General features: G+C 33.9%; 2 protein-coding genes across 2 annotated transcripts in view; one reads left to right on the forward strand and one right to left on the reverse strand.

Moving 5' to 3' along the window:
* LOC142334693 (pyridoxal-dependent decarboxylase domain-containing protein 1-like) overlaps window positions 1-15,274 on the reverse strand; it is a 454,496-nt gene that overhangs the window by 147,636 nt on the left and 291,586 nt on the right. The gene's annotated exons all lie outside the window — the stretch shown is intronic.
* LOC142334690 (myosin light chain 5-like) lies at window positions 766-8,492 on the forward strand. Its single transcript, XM_075382923.1, has 3 exons — window positions 766-1,291; window positions 4,772-4,944; window positions 8,169-8,492. The coding sequence occupies exons 1-3, from the start codon at window positions 1,076-1,078 to the stop codon at window positions 8,290-8,292; spliced, it is 513 nt and encodes a 170-aa protein (XP_075239038.1). The 5' UTR covers window positions 766-1,075; the 3' UTR covers window positions 8,293-8,492.

Below are 15,274 nucleotides of genomic sequence, written 5' to 3' on the forward strand. Positions count from 1 at the left end.
TTTTCATGCTTCAGCAACTGGCATAGTTGATCTGTCGTGTTGTATTAACGACGGAGGGAATGTATTTCAACTAAGGCCACTTCAAACACGTGATTTTCCCCAACTTAAACACATACAAAAGATTGCTCAAAATGCCAGATTTGGCTCTAAATTCTTCCGTGCTTTGCTATTTTGTACAGTATGGTCGCTCACGGCGTATAGTTTATAGAACTGGGGAAACACAGTTAGGAAAGAAAGTGCATTTCAAACCCAAATTATGTGAGAAATTTGGAGAAATCTTATTTGTTGCTGATAAACTTTGTTCTCTTTTTCACCCGCACACGTGAAACTTTACTACGAAGTTGGGCGTACCATTGTGTTATAAATACTTCTGCGTGGAGTTCAAATTTTGAGAATATATATAAACAGGGGTACGACGTGGTTTTCCGTAATTCCCTCGGCTTGTATTTCACAATTTACGTGTTTAGAGATATGAAATGAAAGGGTATACTAGGGCTCCAAATTTGGGTTTAAATTCCAATTTCAGCCAAAGTTTCCAGCAAACACAGTTTCTCGAAATGTGTTGCTTTGTTATATTCAGCGTCATACGTTTTTCTACATTTGCAGAGAAACACGTGAAGGAATTAGTTATGATCGTATTCAACATAACTAGTAAGTTATAACTGCGCCATGTTATAACTTGGTATTTCCCAACCAGTCAGTTCGGCGTGCAAATGTATTTATTGCGCCAGGAGGAATTCGGACCCAGTTCTAAATATAACCAACTTGGTTTATTTCTGCAGTTTTACCCATTTGTTGGCTTTGCCTGCTAGAATTGTGGTCGCGTGAGCGTTGTTTCTGATTCCTGGGTTCAGTCCACCACCTACACTTGCACCCGATACTTTCGTTCCTCTTTCCTTGGGTAACCTTTCCTATAGCGTCGTTTTATTTACTTCGCTTAGCATTCGCTGTTAGAGAAACAGACCTTGTTGGTTGTAATCTGTGCGTGCGTGAGTGTTGATTGTTAGTCGAGTCAGTGGTTGCTGTGTCATAGTTTTGATTGTAAAAAAGGCAGAGAAGAAAAAGAAGAGCAGAAATGGCATCGAAAGCTAAAGGTGGCAAGAAGAAGGTGGAGCGAGCCAGTTCGAACGTGTTCGCCATGTTCGACCAGAAACAGATCCAGGAGTTCAAGGAGGCTTTTGGCATCATAGACGTGGACAAGGACCAGACCATCAGTGAGGCAGACATCGCAGCCACATGGCAGTCTCTGGGAAAGAATGTCAGTGCAGCTGATGTTGCCAGCATGGCCAAGGTACGTCACTCATTAATATACCAAACGCTAAACCCCTCTTCCACTTCACATTTCAACCCCCCCCCCCCCTATCCCTATCGGCTTCAAATCCTTCAAAGTGTCTTCTTATGTTCACATGTTTATTTACTCTTCCCTATTTTGCTCAATCAAAGTAAAATATCTCATAACTTTCGTAGCAGCAATGATCCATTTTTAAATAAATTTTCATGTTATATGATGATTTAATTGATCCATGTTATTTTCGCTATGTATACATTGTACTGAACTGATGAAAAACGCTTGTAATGCAAACTCCATACTTTGAAATGGACTATTTATTTTAAAAATAATGATTTAATTTAAATAATGATTTAAAACCAAATCTAAAACTATAAAGATTTTCTAAAAACAAGCGAACTCTATTTAGTTTTGATTAGACTTTAAATTCTCTCTTTGGACGATTAAATGAGTGCAGCATTTAAGAAAGTAAAACACAAACGAGCTCTTATTGCTCTGGGCATTTTGACAAAAAAATTGTAATTTTACGCAGCAATTTTTTCTATTCCATCAACTTACAGTGATATTTTTCGTCAGAAATATCGACCTTTTTTTTGTTTTAATCATTTAGTTCATTTATTCGATGTAAAAATATGCCGAATTATCGTAGTCAGTCAATATTCCTTTCCATTTTTCTCAAAATGTCAAGCTTTTTTTCGTAGATTCCCAGGTCCTGTTTTTTAAGGCATGCTTTGGTTTTAAGCAATTTAAGCAAAGATTTCTAGCACAAACAAAATTTTTCACGTTATTTTTCATCTTTTTTATTTTCAACTCCAGCGCAAGCAGACGATAAAATTGCAGAATTTTAAAATTTTGATGCAAATTTCTTTGTATAAAGCTGACGGAGAAAAAAGCGAAAAAAGTTTTGGCGTTCAGAAGCAAGACGAATAATAAAAATGCCGAAAGTGGTCAAAACATGCAGCTTTTTTTGAATGCAAAGATTTGTTTTAAAAAAATATCGTTTACCGCATATAGTAATCCATGTCAAGCAGTAATTAGCCATTTTGTCAGACTATATTGAAGGGATTTCTGATAACACTGTAACTCAATTAGACGAAGTTATTTTGTCTCAAATTTTCTGATTCCACTCGATGAGTTCAGAGCTGAAGATTTCGCTTTGTTGAAAGAGCTCTCGAGTAAAAGCAGGAGACGGATTGTATTTTCAATTCGAGTTAAAATTTGATAGCAAAACGTGTGAAAAATGAACAACTAATTTTAACGAAAAATCTCGATCCAAAAATCGACATATGTCTCGTTTTAAAACCAAATCTAAAACTATAAAGATTTTCTAAACACAAGCGAACTCTATTTAGTTTTGATTAGACTTTAAATTCTCACTTTGGACGATTAAATGAGTGCAGCATTTAAGAAAGTAAAACACAAACGAGCTCTTCAGAACACCAGTTGGATTTTTAGCATTCACAGTAATTGAGTAGATGTAAGCAAAGTTTAGCGAAAAACCAAATGAGTTTAAAAGCAAAAAAGCACAAAATTCAAAAAATCTAGTTTTACAACACTGAGAGGAAAGGGGAAAAATTCTTTTTCAAATGAAAAATTGATGTCCCTTAGTTACAACAGATGCTACAAACTCCAAGCATGCATAAAATTTTGTCACGGCAGTATATTAAACATTGAGATCATTCATTACTCAGACTGCAACAAGCCTAGAGTGAAAAACATTCGAAGTCAAAACTCAAAACTTTACTATTTTTTTGAAGCAGAGTTTCAAAGTAATCATTACCATAAACTACAAAAAAGACACATTAGATAGACCCTCTTAGAACATTATCAAGAACTTTCGGTATTGAGGATTAATAACAATATAGCAAAGAAACAAAAAATTGATAGATTTACTTATTTCTAATGAAAACACGTAGTGTCAGAATCAACAAAATCAATAGTGGCCCACAGACCAATTACGACAGCATCATCTATGTACCAATATGACACACAAATCGCATTTGGTAGACTCAGTTGTTCATATTTTATGGTTTAAAGTTTGATAGATCGTTAAAAATGACAGAAGTGCATACAAAAAATGGATAGTTGCAGTGATCATTTTTACTCAATTTTGCAAAATCTAAAGAAAGAGAAATTAGCTATTAAATGATATAAACTCTCATATTCGAAAGAAAAAATAAACAATAACCCTAGTAATAACTTCAATTTCTTAAAAATATGTGTGTTTAAAACTTTAAAAACCAAAAACAACTCCACGGAAAAACTTTCATTTTGAAATTACTATGAGCTATTGGAAGCAGTAAGAACGTCTTGTTAAAAAAAAATAAGATGCCCATCGATAAATCAACATTGAGGAGTAACATTCTTTCCCATAATCTGTTACTGTTTTTGAAACAAATTTCAGAACATTTAGCTGTCAGTTGTACACTCAAAAGTTTCCCTAATAATTCTGTAGAAAACCTTCGTCTTTTTTGGTAATCATTTTTCAGGATAAGTCCAACTGTAATTGTACAATACACAATTTTTCCAAGAAACCAAATGAAGGAATAAACAAAAAGAGACAAAACTAAATATTTTTTCCAAATTTTTACGAAACCGAATTGCATCTTTCTCCTATAATTCTGATTAGCTATCAAATAATAAGAAGTTTAGTTTAGTTCCGATATGCCAATTTTTGGACTTATGAAGAGTGCAACAAATGAAAATGAAGGGCTAGACAACAAAAATAACAGCAGAAGAGGTCAGAATTTTAAACTCACTGATGCTTTTTGGAAATGATAAGCGTACAGCAAAAAAATAACGATGAACTCAAGTAATTGAAAATCGTTGTGCTACTGACATCAATGGGACCTGTCATTACTCAGACTGCTACAGACAGCAAAAAGTATCTGTAACCAAAAACTCCTGACAAAAATTGACAAACTTATAAAAATTTTTATTAAAATGTGAGAAAAAAAATCAGTATTAAAAGTGAGACGTTCATAAAAACCCTAAAGACCGAACTTTGAAGATATTTTTTATCACACTCGAAGAGCTTTCTAGTGATACCACTCAGAAATCTGTACGACAGATATTTCGATCGGCCAAAAGTGATTGAACACAAAACCAGTTGAGCATATAGCTCCTCCTCCCGCAATTGAGGTCGGAGCAACAAGAACTAAGTAACCATTCAAAAGCATTAAAATTCAGGCCAGTCATTTTAAACAATTTTTCAATGTATACAAAAACCTTTATGTAAAATTCGCCAATTATCACAACTCGGCACGTTTTTCCTGTTGATTTTGTGTGTGTTGAACAATTTGTCTTTTTCGGATGTCTGGGAAACTAAAAGTGTCATTCGACACATTAATTGCATGTGGTGATTTCACGCAATGACGCTTTTACAAAAAAAGATAAAACTATTTTGTTAGCTTCTTCCCTCTGAAAATTTGAAAAGTGACAAGCATAATGCTAAGAATGTAAAAGTTGTTTGTTATGAACTAGGAGGCGAGTGGTCCCATTTCATTCACGATGTTCCTGACTCTGTTCGGAGAGCGACTGAGTGGAACAGATCCTGAGGAGTCCATCCACAATGCCTTCAAGCTCCTTGACGAGGAGGGCACCGGACGAATCTCCGAGGACAAACTCAAACGACTCCTCACCTCCATGGGAGACAGGTAAACCAACCGCAAAATTCTTCCACGATCCAGTTGCTATTTTAGTCCTTTGAGATGTTTTTAAAATTATTATCAATGAGAAACTTTTCAAGTTGATTGATTATCTGGCGAGTTTTTAATTTGAACTTTTCAGTTTTCGCCTAAATAGCTCCTTCCACTTTCCTTAACAGAAATGAGTAGAAAATTTAATTAAATTAATAATCTTGAAGGCTTAAAGGACTACAAATTCTTAAAGGTTCAACAATTTTGAATTTATCACAATGTTTTTAATGATGCTTAACCTCATTTTGATTAGCTGGTCGGATCCCTCTCCATAATGTACTAAATATATCGTACATAACATACTATTGATCCCTATCCTTTGTTTCTGAAAAGGTCATCAAAAAGCAGTTTAATCCGTATAATAAACAAAATTTTACTACGTCATCAAAATCAACCAGCTTAAGAGCCAACAAGTGATTCGGCGGCATTTTGAGTTTGCGCATTTTGTTCCTGCTTCTCACATCATCCGACATTTTCGAATTCTAACAAAATTTTGTGAAAACCAGAAAGGTAACAAAGACTGTTTTGTAGCAAAAGTCATGAATATGCTCTTATTTCATTTTTAGTACATGTGTGGAAAAATTCCGAAATTCTCAAGACATTTTTTCCACTAATTGTCCGTTCAATCAACGTAAACAAATCCCCTGAAGCATAATCAAGGCAATTTATTGAGTACCAGTTTTGCAAAAAAAATGAGGAAATTGTAGTTTTTGTAGCTTATTTTGACTGCCAAAATTTTCTGGTATTTTTTGTCAGAGTTCAAATAATCAACTGTCTTCTAGTTCCCGAACTGTAGAACATGTAACTGCGTACTTCTTTTTAGACAATTTCGTGGGAGACAGAAACATGACAAAATTTGACTTGAAAGGGAAATAAAAAATAACCCCTCAATTATTTGAACCGAATTTCTTTGCTTTGCAAAAAACCAAGTAAGAAGTGTTCAATTAGAGAAAAAAAGTGTACCACAAATTGATCATTGAACGAATATTATATGAAATATGAACGAATAGTAATAAATATGAACGAATAGAAATATGAACGAATAGTAATAAGAAATTGATAAAAACTAATTTTGATATATTTTTTGATGAGGAATCTGCGTAAATTCAATAAGTAGGAAAATCATTGTTCACAACCGATCATTGTTTTAAATATTAGTTCAGTTTGAATAATCAATGATCCCACTCGTTGCCATCTTGGCTAAATCTTATTTATTCTATTTTACCTGTAGTCGCTTCCAAATTTCTCATGCAACTGATTTACGATCCATACGCTGAGAAAAAAAATTGACCTCCCATCGTAAAAAAAATAATTCAATTGAAAATATTTTTCATGAAAAAATGCAAGTTCTTGGAACATAAAAGAACACTCAGGATGACTCCGTGATAAAAAAATCTTTAATGAGTTTATTTTTTACTAAACTAAATTGAATTCGACAAAACTACTAAAAAAGATCAGGTGACCTTGATAATTTTAAGTAAAATTATTTCTTGACCAGCAGCAACCTAGCAAAATGTCAAAAACTCTGGCGGAATTGCAATTATACACTTATCTATAAGCTATTTGAAAAATGGGATCTTTCCCTTTTGCGACCCTCTCCCGCCCAGCTTAGTGGATGCATACTATTTGCACCACCGACTTACGTGCCATATTTTTTACATAAAGATTTACTCTGTAGTGGCACGTGCTCCGTAAGTGGGGGTGCATAACGATTTGGGTAGACACAAACAGAAGAAGATCCAAAAAGGTTGACCAAAAACATAACGTAATTAGTCCTTTTAGCAAAATAAAATATTTTGAAACAATGCCAGTACTAAAAATTTATTGATTGAAGCCCTTTTGACATAAGGAATGACAAAAACATTAGAGCGATCATCCCATAATGGATGGCTATGGCGCAAATTGAGATTTTTAGGGATGATTTAGATTTCCGCAAAGAAACGAATGCTTAAATGGGCAAAAAATCTATCGGTCAAAAATTGTGCCAACTCACGATAGTAACAATGAATCTGCGCACATTTTAACTTTCTTTAAACTTTTCAAAACAGCTCATAAAAAGATTAACAGCGGTTTTCTAGAATTATTTGGATCAAATATGGGGAAAATGGCAGTAGAATGTGGCACAAATGGTCACGAAATTTTAAGAACTAGTATCTGTTTTAGAAGTCTAATTTGCAGTTATCATCAGAATTTTTTTTAATTGTTTTTTTTTAATTGTTTATTTAGATTAAAGCCAGGAATTTTGTTCTGGTTGACTGAAGAAAAATTTTGAAGATTTGGCTCAACTTAGTGCAACTTACAAAAATGGAGCAAAATGGGCCGCAAAAAATAGTTTCATAAGTCGTCAAAAATGATTAAGTTTGAACAATACTAGTCTTTGCCAGGCATGAATGAACAAATTAAGGGTTTTGGATTTTGAAGGCCAAAATTTTTAAAAATTATCTTATAGTTGCGTAAATAACAATATTCTCAGTTGCTTTAATTTATTATAAGGTGACAATTGCTCAAAGGAGTCTCAAACAAAAACGTAGGGCAAATCCAGTTTGATAACACTCTCTCCGATATTTCAAAATTGTAAATTTACTATACTCTTAAATATGTCAATTCACGTTGGCAACGGCCTGTAATTATGGACCCTCAAATTTAATAAATCCTAACACTCTATAATCTTTCTAATAAAATTAATTAGAATTTTTCTGGAAGAAAATTGATAGGCCATATTGACTCTGAACAAAAAACCCAGCTGAGTATTACTCCCCCAACGTTGAGCCCAATTAACAACAACACATTGTTGAGCCGATGACGCTCTTTAATTATTTCTCGTTACAACTAGCCAATTGAGCTTCTTTGTTAGTGAGCTCAGCTCAATCTTTTACTTCCCAGCTGTTTTTGGATACTTCCTAACCGCTTCGTAAAAAGTTGAACCAATTTCAGGTAATCTGGGATTTTCTCACGCGTCAAAAGCAAAGATAATTGATACGATTTCGAAAACTTGAGGACGGATATGATTACCAATATTTTACCTTATAATATTACAACAAAACCCTTTCCTGAAATCCTAATTATCCTTAGTTGCAATTTTCAATTTTACCTGTTACACAATGAATTAAAATGGCGTTGAAAAACCGGGACAGCGTTGAAGAAATAGCACATTTTTGAGCAACTTTGTGTGTTTTTTGTAGATTCACGCCTGACGAGGTAGAAGACATGTTCAAGGGGGCAGACTCATGTCTGTACGACGATGGCCTCGACTACGCAGCCTTCGTCAAAATCATCAAGAATGGCGAAGAGAGGGAGGAGGAATAGATGGATCACTCCACTACTCTCCTCCACCCTCCCAACCCCATCTGCCATCTGAACAAACTCTTCCTCCTCCTTCGCTTATAATATTGTAAACTCCGAGGCAACACACTACTATATACTACTTTATTATTATATTTTACTACTTGACACACAACACTAACACCATGCAAGCAATCATGCAATTGAATAAAATGTTTATACGATTTTTTTAACGCTTTGACACTTTTAAGCCGCCTCTGATCAGACGATCGCAGACCAATCTGACCACTGATCAGACAAATTCCGGACCGTTGTCCAGATTTTCATGCAATTAAAATCTCATCATCATACTTTCGTGCCTTGGAAGAATTTTAAAGACCATGTAATTCGTGCGCACGATTCATAGGAGTGCGTTCGAAGATGGCCTGAACAAAGATCACTTCGGTCTGGGCACCTCGATCTGGGATTTGTATTGACAAACTCGGAAACTAGTCCATTCGACTTCCAAGAAATTGCATACAATGAATCGAATTATTCACTTGCGTTCCAATTGTTCACTAGCTCTTGAAATAATTAATATGTCTATCTTTACAATGCCAGATCGCTGCGAAACCAAATTCTAGATTGTCAGACTTCCCATAGTTTCAGATTTCAAAAATGGCAAAGTTTGTGTATCAAGCAGCTTGACTGCTAAAGTAATTTAGAAATTCTGATTTACACTTCGAACTTGTCATGTGCTGCTTGACAAATGCCCATTTTCTACTCAGAATCACGTGACCTATACCAAACTACGTCAGTTTCAGATTATTCTAAAACCAAATACTCCTCATTCGCAAACAATGATGTGGACAAACAATGATGTTAAAATGAACAAACGAGTCTAGCAAGAACAATATGTTGAAACAGTCAGTGATAACAAAAATGACATAAATGTATTTATATGAAACTTTTGCAGTGCAATAGCGGAATGAACAGCTGAGCAAACTGACCTTCGAGACGTAATAAGTATTTAACAAGATACGACCAGGAGACCGCAAAAGGAAAAAGAAACAAAGGCCAGTCGAAAACCAAATTTTTGGTTAATTTGGTTGTACTTTGAGTTTTCATTAAAAGAGTAAGGCTTTCGATCTCCCCAAATAATTGCTTCTTAATCGCTTAATATAACAAAATCATGATAAACTGACATTTCAATCCCCAGGTTTAGACCTCGACTTATGAAAAGACTTTATAAATCTAGTTGCGGGGTCCAATATTGACTATAAATACACAGTCCAAACTAAAGTCGAGGTAAAGTCTTTTCATGGTCCAGATAAGGTCTTTTCACAGCAAATTAGGGTCGAGCATGGTTTTTTAATAGGTTGAGCATGCTCTCTTCATGAGTCGAGGATCGCATTTTGTGGTATTAATAACAGTTAACTTTTCTATATTTCTCTTTGTAGATGTGTAACACCTACCAGCAACACCCCACTAGCATTTTAAGTCGAGGTAAAGTCGAGCATCATATTTGGGTCGAGTTAAAGTCCACCATTAAAAGTCTTGGTCGAGCCAAAGTCTAGCTGAACGATTAGGTCCAGCTAAAGTCTTCTGATGGGCTGTTTGAGTCCAGCATGGTCTTTTCATAAGTCGAGGCCTAAACCTGTGTCTCCTTAGTTTTATCTGCGCCGCAATGTGGAGATCAAAGAATCGAATTGAGAAGGCAGAAGATAAACAATTGTCTGCAAACATTATTAAATTCGTTACCTTGGACACCAATCAAGTCAATCGACTCTTCAAGAGGTATCCAGAAAATCTACAGAAAGTGGTAATACCTAATGAAATATCAAAAACGTCTAAACGTCTATATTATCTAAATAGAATAGGATTTTTTCTGAACTTAGTTCGAATTGAAAAAAAACTCAATAATTAGCTAACAATGTCGGCGAAAATTTTTGGCACGGTAAGTAAGCAAGCAAGGTATATGAACTAGTGACCTAACGGATGACCGTGTGTTTGGCCTGTTAAAAAAATCTTGGAAAAAATCTAAAGGAGAAGTATTTGCAATCTGATCCAGGAACTCATTTACAAGAGAACTCATTTATATGAACTAGTGACCTAACGGATGACCGTGTGTTTGGCCTGTTAAAAAAATCTTGGAAAAAAATCTAAAGGAGAAGTATTTGCAATCTGATCCAGGAACTCATTTACAAGAGCTTCGAGATAGGATATACTTAAATATCTCAGAGCACGTAGTATAGCTTAAAAAGAGAACATACATGATATTTTTTCTGAAGAAAATAGTCTTTAAAATGCGTTTAGTAGATTAAAAATAAAGTTCAGTTTTGTTTTTTGAAAAACCATAAACTGAAATGCCACAATGTATAATGAGTTTCACATAGTTGTTGAACATTTTAATTAAAAAGAATTTCGAGAAAAAAATTCTAGCTAGCAATAACATTCCGTTGAATACGCTAATTTTTTGATGACGTTTAATATGATGATTGAAATTGAAATGAGACGCTTATCAACGAAGTCTCCCAGATATTTCAAGCACTTAACCTAGCCAGCATCCAAATTGTTGACTTCAGTATAATTCTGCCACAACCCATAATATCAACTTTCCACTGTTAATCAAAAGTTTGTTTATCAAACACCAATTTTCAATTTTTTTTCCAAACCATCTATGAAGTTTATTCCAACTACTATTTTTTATCTGATGATAAAACTTTCATGTGATCTGCAAAAAGTTTAATTCTCGAACTGCTTGTAAAAATTTAATCCAACTGAATGATGAACAAGAGAAAAAGTGAAAATTCTGAAATTCATCCATGATTGAAATTTGACTAAGTTTAGAGTTTCGCGGGTTCTGTTATTTTTTTTTGAGAAAAAATTAATTTGAATGCTGATTAATTTCAGATAATCTGCTCTTCACATAGCAGAATTATTTTCAATACGCTAGCAAAATCTAACTTCTGCTTTAAACTTCTTTCAAATTAACAAAAACAAAAAAAACACTCTTTAATTTAAAGTATAGTAGCCGAAATTTTCAGCGCCTAACTTTATTAATTTATCCTGCGAGTTTAGCAAAAAGTAACATTCAAATAATATATGTTACTCACCAATATTCCGCATATTAACTTCTGAAAAAAAGCTCCCTACTGTAACTTCTGAAAAAAATTGTTTTATGGATCTGGTCTTCATATTAAATATCACCAGTCACAATTTGTTATTAATGCATCAAAATAGAAAACTTTGAAATAAAATATGTGATTGGCAGTTTAAGAGTACATTTTTCAAGTTTTTTGTCATCTTAATTCTATTCAGCGTCTTTCACGTGAGTTGAGTTATTCACGTAAGTTGAAACTTTCAGCTCAGTTAGAAGGAAATTTCAAATGCATTATTGAGTCTTCGCATGCCAACTCCATGCGCGATTAATTCAAAAACCAAAAAATCTAGATCCAACTTCAATCTTGTTTTATTCTACAAACTCACGTAGAGGACAATAAAAGTTTCTATATCACTTCAGGGTTAATAAAACACGTGAATATTGAACATGTTAAAATATGTTTGCAAAAATAAAAAAAAAATGAAAAGACCAAAAATGTGGACAAAGTACTCCACGGAATGGATTTAACTAACTACTCGTCAATTAATTCAATTAATATTATAAAGGCAACATCATGCTTAGACAGTTACAAAAGCCCATTGTTCTATAGGCGCAAATTGAATCAAAAGTGGAAGCAATTAGAAACTGTCTTTTTCCATGTGTTTATTGTCTCAAGTATCCCTAAAAAATATTAACAATTTTTGAAAAGATTGAGACTACGTGTCAATTGAATGAGTACAAAATATAACAACCATGTGAAATCAATGACAAAAGCAAAAACAAGGCATCAGTGGAAGAAAACTGGAAAAGATCAGAAATCTGTAAATCAAGTGTGGCCAAACAAAGCGAAGACCATAGCTACAAATCAAAACCATTAACAACAGTATATCACGAGCTTTTTAAACTTGTTAAGTACTAGTTAGCTGTTGTAATGGCTCCACATGGGACTAGAACTACAAATGACGGCAAAATTCAGACATCTGTAATTGAATGAATAGTGGGTCAAAAGTTGGAGCAAAAATAGAGTAAAATTACTCTGCACAATATGTCAATCAGAAATCATTGAGTTATTTTGGAATCAGCGATAGAGATTCAGCGATAGAGAGCAAGAAAAACAAACACGTAAAACCAAAGAACTGATGTTTTTTTTTTTCAAAAAAAAACACTTGTCAAAAAACTTAAAAACGATTGCTATTAACACAAGTAATTCGTTAGATTCTTCTATTTATCATTAACAACCGTGAAATTTTATCAGAAATGAGAATAAACAATAAAACGGCAACAATTACAAAAACAACAAAAGTAAAAAAAAATCAAAGCATTTTTTCCAAAACGAGCAGCCTATATGTTAAAAAAGGTTTAAAAAAATTATACAATTAAACCGATTAATTTTGGGCATCCTTAGCAACCAACGAAACTTGTTATTAAGGAGATTAAAAGATAAGACAAAAAATTGAGCGATAACAACTCGTAATCCTCAAAAATTGATATTAATTCTTGAAAACACTGAAAATCAAAGAAATAAAAAATTTGAACTGAAAAAGTTTAATCAATAAAAATATTTTACATGATCAACTTATGAAAACCTGTCGCCACTGATAAGACAACAAAAAGAACAACAAATACACCCATAATCTCAAAACATTTTGAGAACAAACAGTGTCATAGTCGTGAAAACCAGAAGCCATAAACTCACACTTAATTGGGTTTACTTGTGCCCCATTAACAACCAATGCTACTGTCATTAATGAGAATAGATAATAATTCATCAGAAATAATAAAAGCGCAAAAATCAAACTTTATGACATCGAATAGTGTCAAACTAAAACAAAGCATTAGCTGCTCATTGATAAGTTCCTTCAACTGCAAATAGCGGAAATTTGAACAAACGTGTATTATCTTAAGAGCACTTGAGAGAAGAGACAAAGAAAACAGCAGTCAAATTGCAACACGCAAAAAACAGCTTTCAAAAACCTAAAATTTGAAAATAAACCGACTGATGTCGGAAGAATTGCTCTCGATGAACAGGCGGCTGGAAAAAAATTAACCGCAACGGGATTCTGACCATTGACTTCCAATCCCTAACCAGAAGCGCTGCCCACTCGTCTATCTGGCCCTTCTTGTTTCTATACTCCAACCGATTTTATATTACTTCGGATGGAGAGCAATAGAGATTGCTCAAATATGAAGAACGAAAGCGTGAAAAAGTCACTTGAGAAGTCAAAGAATCTTCTAGAAGAGCGCAAAATGTCAAGAGCGCAAAAATCTGCATACAAAAGACCGACACGTTTACAATAATAACTATGAACTTCGTTCTTGAGCAATTAATCAAATACCAACTTCTCACTCTACTTTAAAGATAGTTGAAAAACAATCACGCTTCAAACCTACTAACTTTTCCCTTTTTTTACTCCGTGATTAAAATTGTCTCTGTAAATTGAGACCTCACTGACGCGAAACAGCCGAAGAAGTTGTGGACAGATAAGACTCCGGAATCGACAATAGCTAAAAGTTAACTTACACGCTGAACAACCGCTAACTGATAAAGCTAGTAACTTCATTACACCATTCAGTGTGAATCAACAAATGAAGGAAGCAATTAACGAGGATAAACTTTTAGAAAAGAAAATTAATGTAAACGTTTCATAAGTTACGACTCAAAAAGCTTTGTTCGTAATACATGGTTGGTTTAGTAAGATTCAATTATGTTCAACAAACGAATACCAATTTACAGAAAAACACAAACCACCATATCTCGAAAACGAAGAAAACCCGAAAAGTAAAGGACCATCTTTAAAAGCAGCTGTTAAGCTGTTCAATAAAATGCTGTAAAACTTTAAGTCTCAAAGATTGTTCTCAACACACCCTAAAACAGAATTCCTGCTGACTCAGTGAGCTCCATAACCACGCCCAAGCCATCTAGATAAAACTTGAAACAATCTGAAGTGAAAATTAATTGATTTTCAAGGAAAATAAGTACTATAAAAGCTTTAGGAGCTTCCAATAAGTTACATTATTTCTACAAACAACACTAATTGAAACATACCCGGCAGATTGCCGGAAAATAGCCGCCGTTGATTCCCGTTAACTCTATTGGGATTAAAAAGGAAAATATCAACAAAAATTGATTTTTGTATAAAAACATTTTTAAAGGCGATTTATTTTGATGTCATTTCTTAAATGAACATACTCCTGTCTCTCAGTAAGAGGCTACAGGGTCTAGTATCAATACCAATACGTATTATAGAGAGTAACTAAAACTTATGAGAACAAAGTTCAAGTACCGGGCATTTGGGCTTTATGCGTTTATCCCGTTTCTGGGCAAAGCAAAAAATGGGCAAAGCAAAAAAAAGTTCGACGAAGTAAAAAAAGGAGCGCTATAATAGCCGGCTGAGAAGATGAGGGCGGCTATTAATAATTGAGCATTAGCAATATGAAAACCTAAAAAAAACCAAGAATTAGCTAAAAACTTTAGATCCAGACAAATTAACAAAACATTCTTCAAATTTAGCCCATTTACTTCTACTGAAATAATCTAAATCAAAATTAACAAAATGAAAAGGCCACGATGACCACCATTAAAATAAATTTCAACAACAAAAATATGACCCCAAAAGCTAAAAATGGCCCCCGACAATAAAAGAGAAGAAAATCCGCGAAAAAAGCACCTACAACTGCTAAATTACAGAAAGGCGCAAGATTGCATATAAAACTCTAGACACTGAGATGGTCAAAAAGGCTCCCAAACGTACAGTTACTTGCTAATATGTTTTAGAAAAACCAATTTTTCCGAAAAGTAAAAACTATAAAACTGCTTGCAAAAAACTTTTGCTCGCGTATCGAAAATTTTTCCACACCTACTTTTCTCGCTCTCTGGAAAATAGCTTGAACAGAAAACTGCTCTCTCTCCTATTTGCACTTCAA

This window comes from Convolutriloba macropyga, chromosome 2, assembly GCF_964194025.1.
Source record: "Convolutriloba macropyga chromosome 2, txConMacr16.3, whole genome shotgun sequence".
NCBI classification, from domain to species: Eukaryota; Metazoa; Xenacoelomorpha; order Acoela; family Convolutidae; genus Convolutriloba; species Convolutriloba macropyga.

Bases quoted from the DNA above. Each gene is read 5' to 3' on its own strand.
- LOC142334690 (XM_075382923.1), top strand. From the start codon at position 1,076: ATGGCATCGAAAGCTAAAGGTGGCAAGAAGAAGGTGGAGCGAGCCAGT. The intron at 1,292-4,771 runs GTACGTCACTCA...GTTATGAACTAG, and splicing joins ATGTTGCCAGCATGGCCAAG to GAGGCGAGTGGTCCCATTTC. The intron at 4,945-8,168 runs GTAAACCAACCG...TGTTTTTTGTAG, and splicing joins CTCACCTCCATGGGAGACAG to ATTCACGCCTGACGAGGTAG.